The sequence below is a fragment of the Eleginops maclovinus genome, chromosome 3 (genome assembly GCF_036324505.1).
Source record: "Eleginops maclovinus isolate JMC-PN-2008 ecotype Puerto Natales chromosome 3, JC_Emac_rtc_rv5, whole genome shotgun sequence".
NCBI lineage: Eukaryota > Metazoa > Chordata > Actinopteri > Perciformes > Eleginopidae > Eleginops > Eleginops maclovinus.
In genome coordinates this window covers 9641983-9659417 of record NC_086351.1, presented here as the reverse complement: position 1 = coordinate 9659417, position 17435 = coordinate 9641983, and the positions used below count along the sequence as shown (strand labels likewise).

The 17435-nt window shown below is 40.1% G+C and overlaps 2 protein-coding genes across 2 annotated transcripts in view; both read left to right on the top strand.

The window, feature by feature from the left end:
• Positions 1-371: 371 nt before the first annotated feature.
• slc2a3b (solute carrier family 2 member 3b) lies at positions 372-9997 on the top strand. The gene is made up of 11 exons (XM_063879226.1): positions 372-441; positions 536-683; positions 3561-3665; positions 4138-4298; positions 4424-4664; positions 5363-5525; positions 5755-5942; positions 6815-6919; positions 7010-7111; positions 7200-7403; positions 8080-9997. Exons 2-11 carry the CDS (start codon positions 660-662, stop codon positions 8320-8322), a joined length of 1536 nt encoding a protein of 511 aa, XP_063735296.1. The 5' UTR covers positions 372-441; positions 536-659; the 3' UTR covers positions 8323-9997.
• Positions 9998-11918: 1921 nt separating this feature from the next.
• The window catches only part of ephb6 (eph receptor B6), a 33942-nt gene continuing 28425 nt past the window's right edge, over positions 11919-17435 (top strand). The window contains 1 exon segment of the mRNA XM_063879203.1: positions 11919-12045. Coding sequence (XP_063735273.1) covers positions 11988-12045 — 58 coding nt within the window. The 5' untranslated portion in view covers positions 11919-11987.

Below are 17435 nucleotides of genomic sequence, written 5' to 3'. Positions count from 1 at the left end.
CCCACATTACGGTAAACAAACATTGATTTTACTCACGCTGTTTCTCACTGTCAATCAAATTTCTTCATATGTTAATTATATATTTTATGTTGTTATTTTCACATGATTCGTGATTAAAGTAGCGTTCTGTACATAATGAATCTCGTTTTAAACGAAATCCACTTAATTATTGTATCATCAATAAGTGCGGCATTGAAGTTCCTGCAGCCCATTGAGAAGGTGTTGTATTGATAAAAATGAGCAAAGCGACAGTAATTCAATTTGAAGAGAAGGAGTTACATCACTTTTTTCCTCATTTGATTTCATGAACAGAAGAGGCGGGTGAGTACAGAAGCAGAGGGAGGGGTTACTGTCACTTTGGAGACTTTTTCCTGTTTAATTCAGTGAGTGCCGAAACGTACACCCACTCTGACTGATCCATTAGGTCTGTGATCCCTACTGGTATGATCTTTAGGACAGTTATTTAGAGTTTTAAAACATGTGTTCTTTAAGTTACTGAATGTAATATATACTCTTTTTGTTTGTTTATTTTCAGGTTTTCTGAAGACTGTTTGCAAAAAGGTGTGAGTGTGTGTGCATAAGAAATAAGAGGCATTCAAGGAGCTTTGAAGAAACGTTCCTGTAGTTTTCTTCATCTGAATCTTCTTCGAGGGGCAAAGATGGAGCGAATGCAGGACGAAAAGGTAACTGTTTCTTACTTCTATTGGTTCATGGGCTGCTGGTGTTGTTCTGTTATTTTTCCAAACTGTTTTACCTTCTAAAAACCTGCACAAATAATACAGCTGTACATATTCTCTAGTGTTCTTCTCCGGTACAAACACATACAGTACATTTAAGCTTTTTATTATAATTCCCAGCAGTCCCAGTGGAAGACTGCCAGTCCTTTTGGTCATTGTTGGTTTGATTCTGAGCATGTTTTGTGCCAACACGTTCTCATGATTAAGACTGTTACTTTCAAGTCAGAGGCAATCCTGTATATTTCCTTTCTGGCAAGAGCAGCAGATGGGAGTGATAAACGAGCACTCAGGAGATGACTAAGGCAGAGTGGCAAGTTTAGACTTGATCTGGTTTTAGTTCTCACTTTATCTGCGCGTCTCTTAACAAAGGTATGATGAGGGAATCATCATGCCAGTAATATGAAGAAAGAACTGTAAAAGGTGAAGAAAGGAATGACAACTTGCAACAGCACACATGTAGGTAACACTTTAGTTATAACATGCTACACAGTTAATGTAATCACTCAGATGCTGAACTTTGAATTTGATTGCATTAACTCTTTGCTATTTTAAATATTGAGAAAAATTTGAGTATCTAAAAAGACAGAAATGTGCCTGCCGTCTTGTGTCTTCACAACCCTTCCCTGTGGTTTCTCTTTTGAAACAAGCAGTTAAACACATTTCATGGCTGTGTCTTAAGATTGACACATCATGTGTGTTAATCCAACAACACCCTAAGCCACAAAAAAAGTCATTCTGAAAATGAAAGCACAACATGAGTGTAACCAAAAAATGGCTTTGTTCCATTTCAGGAATAATACTAATCAATTATACTGCAGACAATGTGACAAGGAACTGATGATGATTAATACTGACACAATGAACCAAACCAAGTACATACTGTATATAAGATCCCTTTAGAAGCTGTCTTGGAGTTTTGTATGATATTTCATGGTATTCATAAGCATCACGTCATTGAATTGTGCTGTACTAATATTTATACATTTTGACCACTTGTAAATGTTATTGTCAGTATTTGAATTGGTTGTGGTAACATATTGATCTTAACTTTTCTAAGCAGAATTTTGCTACAACAAAAAGCTGTATATTGTAGTACACAGTTGCAACACCAACACATGCAGGAAATGGTGCAATTCCTCACAGCATGCTGATACAACCTCTTAATCTGCTGTATTAAATTCTTAAAACACCTATATAATGCTCATTGCGCAGTGGGCCACTCCCTTATTAGAGTCATTGTTTTAGCAAAAGGCTTAACAATGTGAGCATTTTGTCCAAATCTTACTCAACATCAGCGTGTCACTACAGATGCAATGTCTTATCTACACACATTTGTACACACACAGCCACACCCCCTCATGCAGTTATCCTCATCAATCTCCCCTCGTGCAGTGCTACAATCCTCCAGGGCCTCTGTGCCAAACGTCAAACATGACATGGAATTTGTTGAATATGTTAATGTAATTATTTTCTCAAGTGTTATATCACTTTTTTATGCCTCCCTTCAACTTTAACTTTTTCCTTTATTACCAGACCTCTTTATTTCCGCTTCACTATCAAGTAATCGTGTATGCAACACTTCCTGTGTGTCAAACCTTCGGGGTACTCTGTCGTCACAGGAGTCCATTCTGCTTGATTTAGTGTAAGAAAGAATATGAGACAAGGCCATGATTTCCCGGAAAAACACACTGTGGCCCCATTACAACTGATTATCCCTATCTTCTCACCGTGTTGCTGTCCACTGAGTCATTTATCATTTCCCACTTTGTGTTTCATTCTAACCTGTGAGTGGGTTTACCTGATAGGAACAAATACAAACATGATGCACTTAAAGCACATTTTTAAGTAGTTTTGTAATCAAAAAAGAAGCCTGAGTTCTCAGCCAATCAAACAGTTGATCATATTAAAGGACAGACCTTTATATAAACAGTCTCTGGAACAGATGCTTTGTTTCAGCAGGGGCAGACTCTTTCATCTATCTCTTGATTTCCCTCAATGAATGTACTCTTTTGTGACGTTTGACGAGTTATCTGTACAGATAGTGATATCATGTAAAATATTGGGAGCTTATTGTGCCTGTCTCCTGACTAAAGCCGGATTACATATTGTGTTAAACAATGTATTACCTTATATCATGATTATTCACTCATGTTATAGTGTCGAAACAGGGGCGGATTTTGAAAACACTGGATGATTAAAATGGATTTCCTTTCATTAATGAGCCTGTCTGGAACAGTAGACTTTGAATGAAAATAATAACCTATGTAGAGGTTCCCAGAAAGCTGTTGTAATGCAGTTCACTTAGAGAATTAGTCACTAGGTTGGTGGGGGATTTCCTTATTGGGAACCAAAACTTCATTTAAACAATTTTCTCAGTTCTGCTTGGTTGGAAATGAAAAAAAATGGCAAACTCCTACATGCCGTGCCACATGAGGGATTATTGTCAAGTGTATTAGCTTGTTAATATGAGCTAAACCCACTTTAATTTGAACCCCGAGGGGCAAAACACTCACAATAGGATTCATTTATTCTCTTTAGGGTGTCTTTAGCTTCTTAGCTGAGAAATACCTCTGAGCTGCAAATCATGGTTCCTGTGCAGTGTTGCAAAACCTAGCGTTCAAAGCAGTGCTGCAAGGGACAGAAAACTGAAAACAGGGAGTCATTGTGTTTGTAGTTACCAGTGTCAATATAAACAACAAGAGCTTTGTAGAGCCAGGGACAGGACATGTCCACCGCACAGACTGAGGGGGGGATTGTCCATAAACTCCATCCGCTCATTGTTGTAATCCTTCATATCACTCATGTCTTTTTTTCTCTCAACAGCCGCAGAAGAAGGTGACATTTTACCTGCTGTTCAGCGTTTCAACAGCTGTCATCGGCTCGCTACAGTTTGGCTACAACACAGGGGTCATCAACGCACCAGAGCAGGTGTGTGTGTGTGTGTGTGTGTGTGCGCGCGTGTGTGTGTTTCCCAGTTGAATTGTGTAATGGACCTTTAGTGTTTCAATGTTTTATCACAGCAGGGACAGCTATTATGAGAGAGATTAATAATAGATGCAATTTCATATCTTCTCCCATTTTCTGATATTAATATTGTAATAACTTAAATGACACTTTTTAATGCCAATTCTTGTCCTCGTCTTAGGATGTTGCAATTTTGGATGTGGTCACAGAGGCTTAGATACAGTTAGGGTGCTAGACATGATAAGACTGCTCTCATTTGTGAGCAGAGTATTGCAAGGTGGCATTGCTAAAAGCTATACTGCCCTCATGTGGATGTGTCACAAACTCCCAATGAAGCGTGAGCTCTGTTGCACCACAAATAAACACTTTTGATTGTGAACTTGGACACTTACTTTAATACCTCTTAACCCGCCACTCTTTTTCTGTGCTTTGACAGAAACTGCGTAGGTTTTTCCAGAATGTGTCGATGGAGCGGTACGGGGAGCCTTTCAGCCCAGGAGCCAACACCATGGTGTGGAGCTTTGCGGTGGCCATCTTCAGTGTGGGAGGCATGGTCGGGTCCTTCTCTGTCGGAGCTGTCGTAAACAAATTCGGAAGGTGAGAACATCAGGAGTAAGCAATATGGTGCAGGTTTAATGTATGATGACAGACAGGATATCAACCGAGCCCTTCAATATACCCACTAACCATGTCCTTCTTTCCTCCTTGTCCCTCTTCTTCAGGCGTAAGGCCATGCTGCTTGCTAACATCCTGGCCATCCTCGGTGGGGGTTTCATGGGACTGTCGACTTTGGCTCGTTCTTTCGAGATGGTCATCATCGGGCGGTTGATCATCGGTGTGTTCTGCGGCCTGTGCACGGGGCTGACACCCATGTACGTGGGCGAGATCTCTCCCACTGCTCTCCGAGGAGCCTTCGGCACGCTGCATCAACTGGGAGTGGTTATTGGCATCCTGGTGGCACAGGTATGATGTTGTGATGTGGTGATTAGATTGTGTTGTTTTTTATATTAGGTTGTGCAAAAGCTTTAGATTTCTGCAGAAGAACATGAACTTTAGAATAAGCTTTGGCTCAAAATGAATGCATTGCACAACTCTTTACCATAACAATAATGTGTATTCACCTCATAAATCTTAAGAGTTTGAGGCTATTTTTGGGTTTCTAATATAAATCCATTGGTCAGTCATGTGAACTATAGATCATCATAAGGCAGATTAAGGACAATAAAGCTCTTTTTTAGTAAAAAATAAACATTTAAATAATATTTTTAGTTTGGTGGGAAGCTGTACGATATTTAAACATTCAGGAATAGCAAATAATATTACAAACATCTCTTCAGATTATAGAAAAAGAACATTTAATCTTAACCGTCCAAATGACAATGAGATGAATATTTACTTTTCGAAACAGAGCAAGTATTATTTAACTTCATTTTTCAGAGCATAGTAAACTCAAATCATTCCTATCTCTTAGAATTTATTAAAATGTCAATGTAATATAATAAAACTAGGAACAGGAACTACTAGAAAAAAGCCGCAAATGTTCTTTGAGTTTAACAAAGCTTGGTGTCCTGGAGGAGATCTCTGAGGCTTGTTGGAGTTTCGTTCAAATTAAAGCTCACCACATTACAAGTACTTCACCCCATGTTCCTGATGTATTTCAGATCTTTGGTCTGGAGTTTCTGCTTGGCTCAGACCTTCTGTGGCCTCTGCTGCTGGCTCTCACCATCCTGCCAGCCATACTGCAGAGCATCTTGCTGCCTTTCTGTCCTGAAAGCCCCCGCTACCTGCTGATCAGCCTCAACCAGGAGGAGGAGGCCAGGAAAGGTCGGTTTTGAGACATTATGCAAACAAGATTGCGACATCAGGTTTTAATGAGACTGAATTTAGAAATGCTCTTGAAATTTTAATGAGCCTCAGATTGAAGCACGGCCCTGCAATTTATTAAAATTTTACCACATAATGTTCTAAGACCCTTCCAGCCTTACTTTACATCATATTTGCACAATAATGTACTTACTTCCCCTTTTTCATCCATCCCTTCTTCTCTCTGTAGCGACAGTGCGTCTGCGCGGCTATGAGGATGTGAGCGAGGATATTAATGAGATGAAGGAAGAAGGGATGAAGATGGCCTTGGAGAAGAAAGTGACCATCCCTGAACTCTTCCGCTCCCCAAACTACCGCCAACCAATCATCATAGCCATAATCCTGCAGCTCTCCCAGCAGCTGTCTGGTATCAATGCTGTGAGTAAACACCGTATCCTGTCAGGGAGCAGAGCGTTATGGATATCATTATTTGATAAATGTCAGTCAATGTCATCCCTGACATACATCTCTAAAGGAGCATTTACTCAAATTATTCAAATGTGTCTGACACGCACATGACGAGAGACGCCACTCTGCCCCGGGCGATGTTCGATTGAGCGGAATAATTTAAGCAGCTGAGGGTCATTGGAAAGAGACAAACAAAGTGGTATTCGATAGGTTTTTGTTAATAAGGTCATGTCACCAGGCTGACTGAGTGTGTCAGCGTCCCCCCCTCTGACCTGACATTCAACAGTAAAGCTGCAGCAGCCCGCGGCTAAAGGCTGCAACATCGATTTAACCGACAGATACATAACATGACCCAGCCCACCCATCAGCAGAGCAGCTAGTACTAGCACCAAAGCTATCTTTAATGGAACAAATGACTAAGTGTAACGTGAAAGGGGTTGGTTTTACGGCCCACAGCTAAAACTACAAAAATTATCTCCAGTAGCTTTTCATCGGCTCCCAAATCCACATTCTGACAATGAAGCTGCATCTACAAATGGGCCTTTACCATCATGAGACCCCAAAGCCACCCCTAGTTCTTCACCCTCCCCTCAGAACCATATGCACACGGACCAACAGGCTAATAAACTGCTTTTTTCCCAGGGCCGTGGACAGGCTGCTGATCCCATTACCACCCCACCCCCAAAAAACAACTAGCACTAAAACTCAATTCATAACCTAACCGGTTTTACACATTATACATTAACGGGTGAAATGTAACGTTATTAAAGACTACCCTTATTTTATTCACTGAAATAAATTGTTACTCTTACTAACAACTCTGTGTCTTTCTCCCCTTCCAGGTGTTCTATTATTCTACAGGTATATTTGACACAGCTGGTGTCACTCAGCCCATCTACGCCACCATAGGAGCTGGAGTTGTTAACGTCGTGTTTACTGTAGTTTCCGTAAGTGCCAGACATTTGCTCTTTAGATAAAAGGAGTGTTGTACGTTATTATTTATCATTTTATTACATTTTTTTTTGTTTTGAATCCAGCTCTTCCTGGTCGAACGGGCGGGGCGAAGAACCTTGCATCTGATTGGTCTGGCAGGAATGGCTTTCTTTGCCCTCATTATGACGATCTCCCTGTCTTTGGTGGTACGTGATGTTTGCTTGATTCCTCTTGTTCTGTGCGCTTAGAAAAAAACCTCTCCTGTACTCACTCTGAGTTTCTCTCCCTGAGCAGAAGACCACCCCGTCTCTGAGCTACCTGGCCATCGTGGCTGTGTTCGGCTTTGTTGCCAGTTTTGAGATGGGTCCAGGTCCAATCCCCTGGTTCATCGTGGCTGAGCTCTTCTCCCAGGGGCCCCGACCTGCTGCCATGGCCGTCTCCGGTTTATCCAACTGGACCGCCAACTTCCTTGTGGGGCTGGGTTTCCCTAAACTTGAGGTATGGGAAACATTTACGTCTTTTACTAGAATTGACACACTTAATGTAGAGCCACCTAAGGTAAAAGTAGACATAATGCAGAATGGCTCATACCGTGACAATGTATATTATTTGAGTATAATTATGGATACATAATATTTTTTACAGCTGGTAGAGTCGAGGCTAATTTTATTAGCTTAACAAACATTTTATTAGCTTAACAAACATATAACAATATTTAAATTTTAATATATGTTAGATGATTCATATGGGTGCTGGAATCAATTATTTTATGTAAGAAACTAGATTTGAATCTTCTATGATTCTGAATCCATTCCTAACTTCCATGAATTTATTTTTGCATGCTGAGGATGCCACCATGTACTCAATCCAGAATCAGAGTGTGATTTAAATTATACAATTCAATCAAATCATGACATACTTAAAGATGTATTAATTTTATTTCTAATAATCTGAATCTGCAAAGTAACTAGCTCACTTATAAAATGATTTCAGTGAAGTAAAAACAATTATATTTCCCTCTGATATGTAGTGGATTTGGAGTACCGTGAACCCTTTAAAGAGTACAGTATTTGAGTAAATGTACTTAGTTACTTCCCCTCACTGCCAACAATTTTTGAAGTATGTGCAGTTTGAGTCTCGTAGCGACACACCTCTCTCTCTCTTCTTCCCTCAGGAACTGTGTGGTCCTTACGTCTTCATCATCTTCATGATCTTCCTCATCTTTTTCTTCATCTTCACTTTCCTGCGAGTACCCGAGACCAGAGGAAGGACCTTTGACGACATTGCTCAGGGATTCGCTGCCAGCGCAGGAAAACCCTCCCCGGTTCCAGAGCCGATGGCCGCCGCCCTGACAGAGGGCAAAGAAGCTCCTCCATCCTCCCCTACAGACAAGGTCCCCATGGTGAATCTTCCTTAGAGAGAAGAAATATCAGGGCACAACACAGACAAAGGTTTTAAACACATAGTAAGGAGTTATATTTCATAACACAAAGTGAAAGAGCAAAGGAAGGTTTAAAGAATTAAAAGGTTCCCTCGTCACAAACATGCTTTAATAATAGAATTCCCTGTAATCCCGCTTTAAACATGGGCCAAACTTAACTGTATTACTAGTACTTAATAATAGTTGACATTCCCATTGCCAGCCCGACGCATACTGCCTTATAAGAGGATCAACATATGTTCAGCCTTAAGTCCCAGGTCTTCAGCTACCCCCATGTTAAAAGGTTGTGGGATTTGTGTGTGTGTGTGTGTGTGTGGGGGGGGGGGGGGGGGGGGGGCACTGGTTATGTATTGAGGTCAAGCTTGAAAAGCTGGTTTTGGAACCTGGTAGTTTGACCCAAAAAAGAACGACTGACTTGCTGTCCTGTCTGCATGCCTGATGTGCTTTGCTGCCTGGGAATGAATGAGTGTGTTACAGCAGCCCCTCTCCCATTAAAGTGCACAAAAAAGCACACTTAGAATACAAATATTCAAGCGTGTAGCAGAATAGAAATATTTATTCCAATCCTGGAGCGCAACATCTCATGAGAGAAGAGAGTGTTTGTGTTGGTGTGTTGTTTGAAATGATAGAAAATAAACAAGACAGTAAATTACAGCTGTCCGTTTCACCGACGTTGTTGAGGTGTAAGGCTAGCACTGTGATGCTTTTAAATGTCTGCTAATAGGCTTTCTGCTCCTAAAAAACACAACCTAACCTCTTGTTTTGGATGATTTCAGCCAGTTTATTGTAGTGCAGTCGCTTAAAGTTAGCGTTACAGCTTTTGGATAAAAAACTCAGGTGGCTACTTGTGTTGCGCAGAAAACACATTTATCATCACTGTACTTGAATCTCTCTTCACATCAGGAGCAGTAACTTCTGCATCCTAGGCTAACAACAGCATCATCTTGCTGTCTCTAAAACAGTATTTCATTAAATCACAAAAGCTCATCAGTGTTATACAGTAATTTGAGGTTAATGTATTCCTGAAGCACCTTAAAATCGACTGATAACAACAATACATGTCTAACATGGAAGATAATAGATATCACATTGATGATATTAGCCAAGTGGGATAGTAATGTTGAGTAATAATAACACTAAATGAATTGTATTTATTTTAGGAGTTAATGCACAAATAACGTCTTATTGATTGTTGTTCTAATTTTCTGAAATTATGTACATATATATTGTAGTCTTTCAGTAACTGAATCAGGATGAACTATTACAACACAGTGTACATGCTTATATATGTTGTGTCAATGTTTGTACAGTTGGACTTCTTCTTGGATGTGGGCCCACTCATAAGGAAGCATTTTTCAATGTTTGAGCTTTGCAGCGTTTTTATTTGCACTCGGACTACTTTGAAATAATTGTTTATATTGTGTGTCTCTCTGTAAATATATTGTATGCATTAGGATGTTTGGTTGTGCTTCATAATCCTGTTAATCTGCTACATTTACTGATTTTTCTTGCACTGTCACTATGATGGACGTCACAATGGTAAACAGAAGTCAGAAACGAGTGTGCGTGAGAGTCACAGTCTGCAGTAATAATATTAGTGACACTTGCTCTGAGAAACTAAAAAAAGGAAATAAAGTTGTCCATCTTTTAAGGGAACGTGTGACTTAAATTATGAGCACAAAAAGCCTTTTTAACTGCCTGTAACGCTGCGAGTCAAAGCAATGAATGTTTAATGTAATTGCAGTCTCTGTGCTCAAGTGTAAGTGTGAGCGTGTGATTACTCCATTTCCTTTTCTGCACCGCGGCTAAACCTCAGTCAGCATACACTGTATAGCTAACCATCCTCAGAAACATTGAAATAAAGCCATAAGTTAAAAAACAGAGTGATGATTAAGGAGTGAGTGCGGGAGGAGTTTTGAGGTCACATCTCGTCTTGGGTCTCACAGCTTCAAAAGCCAAACCAGAACACATGTAGTGACGCAAGATAATAATTACCTCAAAGAGGAATTCCCCTAAAAAGACGTACTAACACTGCTGCTTCTAATATGACACGTCTGGGCTGTTGTTTTTACGAGGGAGGTTGTAAGTGAGATACTGTATAATTATGGATTTTTAGGAAGGACACCAAAAAAGGGTCTGCCTGCCAAAGATATTTAGTTTACTGCTACGACAATAAGTCAAGTAATCAATTATTTGATCAACAGATAAATATTCTTATTTTTCTTAAGGTTTTGGGCCGACAGAACACTTTTCTTTCCTAATATTTTACAGACAAAGCTTCTATTGGATACTATAGAAAATATGAGTTAGTTGCAGTCCTTAATTTCCCTATAACAGCAGAATAAGAGGAGCAGAAAAACAAAATCACACTTTTGATGCTGGACCCATTAGTGTGTGTCCATATTTGCTTAAAAAACATGAATGAATTGATGGATCAAAAGTTAATGATAAAAAGATGACTCAATCTTTCACTTCATCTAAAAAAAACAGAAACATTTTATATAAAGTGGCATAAGGAATACGTTTTTTCAGGACAAACTGAAAACTGATTAAGAAGGTTTAAGTCCCGGATTAATGACGGGAGGAACGGCGTGATCCATTTGCCTCTGCACTTTGCTTCTTGGAGCAAAGAGCCTAGGGTAAAGGGCCCCTGGCTGGCTGGGAATGGGGCCATCTAATTGTGTCAAGCCAATAGGCAACATCTCCCTGCAAAAGTCTACTGAAGTCTCACTCAATGCAGTGAACTGGGGCATGAAAGCCCATCAACAAGCTGCCGTACTGCGGTCTGACCAGCGAGTGGCATGCATGAGCAAGAGGGGCTCAGTTCTGTGTATCTACATGCCTGTGTGTGGTGCGTGTCTAGAAACTGTCTGGATGAGCAATCCTGGGAGGCGAGGAGTGTGTCTGAGAGATGGTCGGGAAAGAAGGAGGAGGAGGAGGGTGTTAGGAAGAGGCAGGATGGAGGGCATCCAAAAATGTGTCCAAATTATATTCATTTTCCATAAAAAGGTAGAACTGAGAGCGATCCAAAGAGGAAAAGGAAAAGAAATTGGGCATTCATACATGCCACAGCTTGAAAAATGCAAGTTAGCACAGAGTCCAGATATTTGAGGGATGCCACAGTATGATGCACAGTCTGCCAGGCGGCCCACCGAAATTGGTGTGAGGCATTTGGAGGGGAGCTGGAACTGATGTCGTTAGACATGTCTAGACAGTTGTTTTAAAGACTGGACAAACTAGTTTATTAATTTTTCCACCTCCGTTTCCCACTGACACTTTTTCTTGTCAGCTCTCTCTCCTTCTTTGTCTTTCTCTCGAAAATAAAAAAACTCTCCCACTCTCTTCCTCTCATCTCTTTCTCTCTCCCCTCATTTCTCTGACAACAGTGTTTTGTTTACTCCTCTGTTGGCACTGTGCTTATTGTATGTGCTGCTCTGTAAATATTTTTCGCCTTTCCTCATCCATCCTCCCCCTCTCTTTCTCTCTCTCCCTCTCTCAGATAAAGGGAGCAAACAGACTCCACCCCCTCTCTCACCCCCGCTCCCTCTCTCGCTCCCTCACTCTGTCACACACACTCACTCTAGCTACTTCTTTCATGCTCTCTCCCTCCCTCTCTCTGTCAGTGTCATTCTGTCGTGGAGATGTGGAGTGTCTTTCTGTCTCTCTGTCTGTTTTTCCAGCCTAACTCAGCTGAGGAAGGTAAGAATTAAACTTTTACTTTATTTTGAAAATTGCATACGTGTGTGTGTGTGTGTGTGTGTGTGTGTGTGTGTGTGTGTGTGTGTGTGTGTGTGTGTGTGTGTGTGGCTGGATTGGGAGTTCGCACAGCGCTCCCATCATGTGCTCATAATAAGCCCACAAGTGAAGGATGGACACTTGGTATGCTTCTGTTACAGAGCTCTAAGAATGTTGCTCTCTGGGATTGCTGGGTAGGTTACTTTGACAATCTGTGAAAGTGTAGCACGAGGCCCAAACACCATCAGAAAGTCAGATTTGTTCTCAATTTTTATGGGACCCACCTCCAGCTTGGGACCCTCTTACTACTACGGCCCTGTGTGCATTAGTTTTGTGTATTGTGTCTGAGTGCATCTCTATGTTTGCATGTGTTTATTTAGATGCTTGCGTGTGCCACTGTGGCAGCACTTCAGATAGGACTTTGTTGGCATGGAAGTGCCAGATGCTTACCGTGGCCTAACAAGCTCCGGTAACAAAATAATATGGAAATTAGGTGGGAGACAAATGAATAATAACTTGCATAACTTGTTTCTCTTTGCCTATGTATTTAGCACCCCCTCCCGGGCCTTCATGTCACTCATAATCTCACAGATGTGACAGCACGAGACCCCTGTCCCCTCTCCGTTACTGTTATCGGTACCCCTTACGTATCCACAACCTCCTCAATTAATGTGTTTGCAGTTCACTATACACACTTGATGGAAAAGTCTTAAAAGTGCAGGAGTGAGTCAGTGAGTCAGTAATATAAATTATAATGTCTGGAAAAATGAAATTAACTCCATCTATTAAGTGGATTTTCAAATGAGAGTGGGCAGACATTAATTTGATGACTCAAACTGTCTTGATGAGTGTGTGTCTATGTCTGTGTAGCTATGTGTGAGTGTATATTCTTATAGGTGGGTCCGCCTATACATAGATCCTGCTCCTTCATCCTGTATCCCAACACTTGAGAGGGTTTCAGCAGTCAGCATGCAAATTATTTTCAAAGGAACTGACTGCACGATGGAAAGAGCTGCACCTGTTCACGCTCATCTCCCATTGGCTTTAGTTTACTGCGAGGTGTGTCAGTAATAGTCTATAACAGAGGTAACTTATATGTCAGCCTCATGCCACAGATTTGAGCTGTGTTTGTAACAGATGGCCTGGACTAAGATGAGACAGAATGATAGAGAGGCAGATAGGCTGCCCAGCGTTAGTGGCCTACTGACTCTGTTTGTGTAATTGAAATATAGCTCCTCATAATACAGTATTAACCCAATAGCATGACCGTCCATCCATATAAATCCACATAAATTGAAACATCTAGTTATGTCATGAAGGGAGGATTTGGCGTCTGCCTCGGCTTTCATCACTGTAGATGTCCGTCTGGACTGACTAGCTATCTGATATGACTGCTGTCTGTCTCTATCGTGTTTATTGTCTGTCTACTGGATCCACCACTAACAACCTTCTTTCTTGTCTGCTTTCACACCACAAACCATACGTGTCATTTTTTGCCTTATTTCTTGCTGTTAAGTATAAAAGATCTGCCTCTTTGCATGCAGACAAACTGCAGAGTGTTTGAGTGACAGGGTGTTTGATTTATCACTCTCACTAGCTGCCTGTGTAAGTGTTGACGCTGTCACCCACATGCATTGTTGATTTGAAGTACTGAAGCCACATGGCGCACTTCTAAATTGTTGGGTCAGTTTCTAGGATTGCGTGTTCACTTTGGATTAACACATCGCTCTGAAGGGAAGGTCTGTGAGAAGGCACACCTGATGCCCCTCCAGCACTTCCCGTCATGGATGAGTAAATGAATAGTGAAGCTCACTGAGCTATGCATATCCTCAAATTAACCTTGTATCATTAGTGGAGCTTATGTCATGCCCTGAAAAGGAAATCCAATTTCATTTAGCCAAAAGGCAACAGTCTGCACAAACTGTAGACTAACATACACTTACCAGTAACAAAGCTGATTTAGTTTGGGATTACTTTCTCTGTATAAAAAGGCAGAGGTATCTGCAGTGGTGGAAAGTAACTAAATTCTCCAGTCGGCTACAGCTTTTAAATTGACTTTGAATTGACTCAGAGAGGATATTGTGCCTTTTATATCTATGTAATTTATTTGACACCTAATCATTTTCATTTCAGATTATGCAGAGTTATTAAACCAATGGTTTCCAATGTTGGGCAAGCTAGCCAACCCATAAATAAGCCTGCTTTTTAGACATTAGGCCATACTCATTGAAAAGGTAATAACATTTCTCATAATAACTAACGCTGAGCAGCAAAACTAGTAACGTAACGCGTTACATTACTCGTTATATGCCTTCCGTTACTCTTCCCAGCACCGTAAATGATGTGAAATCATCTGCTATATAAATACAAAAAACAAAACACGTAACGATATGCTGTTTTCGAAACATAAAACGTGTTTTGACAAGTATTCCAACAATTTTTAAGGGATCCACTTACCATCCAGCAACTAGCCTAGTCCCGGTGACTGCACACAAACCCCCAGGAGTCCAGACCACAGCTTTAACGGTTACTCCCTTCAATTTTGAACCAAACTGGGTAAGTAACTGCTGACAGTAGCTGTACCCATGGCTAACGTTATAAAGAAAGCTAAGAACACAGAACATATCAGTAAACTGTATAGTTACCAGGAGTCGCATTTCGCCTGTTTATGTTGAATCTAACCGTCTCAACCACTGGCGTCAAGCCAGCAGCACCCCCGGAACCGTCTATCACCTGAAGGCAAGGAAGGTCAGGAAATTAAATAGGAAACAGAAGATAAAAAAAGACAGTGGTCTAACTCAAGTTCTGTAAGTATTTAAATGTTGAGCGACTTGTACTTTACTTGAGTATTTTAACCATTTTTCTTCTTTGTACTTAGTTCTACCTAACTAGAATTCAGAAGTAAATTGGTTACTTTTACTTCACTACATTTAATTAATACCTACGATTCCCAAGCAACCATGCATCATATAAAGTAATACAAATTAGCTGCACTTTACCAACTTTCAAAACACTTTATGCATCAATAATAATAAGCAAAACATATAATATATATATATATATATATATATATATATATATATATATATATTCTGAAAGGGGTCGATCTGTATAATGATCATTTTTACTTTGGGTACTTCAAGTATATTTTGATGCTAATACTTTTGTACTTTTACTTGAGTAACATTTTGTTACATATTTGTAACAGAGTAAACTACCCTCTGGTAGTTCTACTTTTACGTTACTACAAGATCTAATTCTAATTAGAGTAATTCTTCCATCTATGGAAAAAGGTATAGTTAAAGACAGAAAACCAAATCAGCTTAAACCCACACAGGAATTATATTTGATCAGGTGAGGTACAATATTTAGCATAAAGATTTTTCATTTATATTTAACTATTAGATATAGATCCACTATTGACAACAATATTCAAACGTTAACAAAAATCTGTATATTGGCTGCTCGTAAATTAAATTAAATACAAACATGTAACTTGTTGTTAACAATGCTGATATTATATTATGAAGTGTTATATTATGAAGTATCATTGCAACCATTGGCCTACTAAAAGTTTGTCTTGTAAGATTGAAACATCAAAGTCCTAGTGCTCTCTGGTGGACACACTTTGTCATGAAGGAACTGCATCACCTCAAACCCATTTTGGCAGTATGGACTTTAAGCAATGTCGACATTCTCACTTTAAGGTCATTCAGACCATCCTTATCGCTGTCACTTGTTTCTGGCTTTAACTGGATATGAATTAGGCAGATTACTATCCTTGATCCTTGGTGTCGTAAGCCACCTTCTCAGGACATGATGAATTAGAGAAAGTGTGATAAGAAAATAAATGGCATGCTTCTCACAGTGGGAGTGCAGCAGGACGGATGCCACTAACAGCCCTGAAAAGCTTCCTGTTTGTCCCTCCTGCCTGAATGTGCATCGAGCTGCAGAAAGAGAGAAATCACATGCTGGTGTGAAGTGGAGTAGGCAGCATCCCCATCATTGACACAGCAACACTACACTGTGACCAGGCGTTATTTTTAGCAGCAATTTTTTTGCATGTCATTTTAAAAAGCAACATAATTTTCTAAGGGCCGTCGAGAACTCTATAATTCCTCAAATGACTCTCATACGTATCTGCCATTTGAGATATCAGAGATTGATGCTGTCAGGCGACTGCCAGCCAAGACTCTCTGCCTTGAGTCAGTCAGTGTCGAGGCAAATAGTGTCACAGACAATACCCCTGTGCAGACAGGCAATGAGTTGGAGCCAAAATGTAATTGAAAGATGAACATGTGGCATGGACTGCTGGGACACAGGAATGTAGTTCAGCGTTTTGAATTTCATATTAAATCTGCACTTGGCAGTTTGCATGTTGGCAATGGACTAAACAGCGTTAGATCAAAGTTTGATTGTTAAAGGATCAGTATCAGAGTGACACAATGGGTTTACAGTGAACTGATCTCCTCAGATTTACATTCCTTCTTCTTATTGGCTGTTGAGGGTGGAAATGGTGATGAAAATATGTTTTTAGCAGGTTATGGGACTTTATATTTGGGCCTTAAGTTTTGATTTTATATTCCTGCCATGCACACAGGACTTTTATCCAGCAAATGTTTGGGTCTTATTACATATGAGTTCTTTCTTCACAAATCCAAGCATTCCTGGGCCTAAAATAAATCACAAGTATGTGTTTAAAATGTGTTCCTGTGATCAAAGAAGAGAGTGGTGTACAGTAATGTGCTGGTTAGAATAATAGTTTGCAGTTTATTTGGGTGATTTGTTTAATCGCAGAGAATTAAATGAGACTGATACCACTCTTAACAACAGCTTTAATCCCCACTGATCAACATGTTGGATCTAGTTTGTTTGTTCAAGAAATATTCTTGCACATGACATTCCTTTCAACTTCAAATGGTTGTTTTAAATGTTCTGTTTTATATGGATAAACAAACAATAGGTAGCATTTCATTTGTGAGCTTTTCATCCACAGGAAAATATTGTTAATTTGGACAGAACCCCCTGTTTCCAGTTTTTATGCTCAACTAAACTAATGCCTACTTCATATTTAACCGACATGAGAGTGGTGTCTTCCTAAGATGAGTTTGAACTTTTATTTTATTTTAAGCGCTTTTTTAATTTGTGATTATGCCCCATCATTTCACTTCTTGATGTACCTTTTACTCTGCCTTTTAGGGTAGGCGTTTGCAACAACGAGGTCAGAAAACACTTCATGCAAACTAGTTGTTTTATTAAACCGGCTGTAAATCATAGCAAAGGAGATAATATGTTCTTTCCCAAAGATTCAACTGTTTCTTTAAGATGCAGTTCCCCAGAACCACCCCCCAAAT

What these genes read in the sequence shown, in the direction of transcription:
- slc2a3b (XM_063879226.1), top strand. Translation starts at nt 660, where the DNA reads ATGGAGCGAATGCAGGACGAAAAG. An exon ending in TCATCAACGCACCAGAGCAG is followed by an intron (nt 3,666 to 4,137) that starts GTGTGTGTGTGT and finishes GTGCTTTGACAG; the next exon opens with AAACTGCGTAGGTTTTTCCA. An exon ending in CGATCTCCCTGTCTTTGGTG is followed by an intron (nt 7,112 to 7,199) that starts GTACGTGATGTT and finishes CTCCCTGAGCAG; the next exon opens with AAGACCACCCCGTCTCTGAG.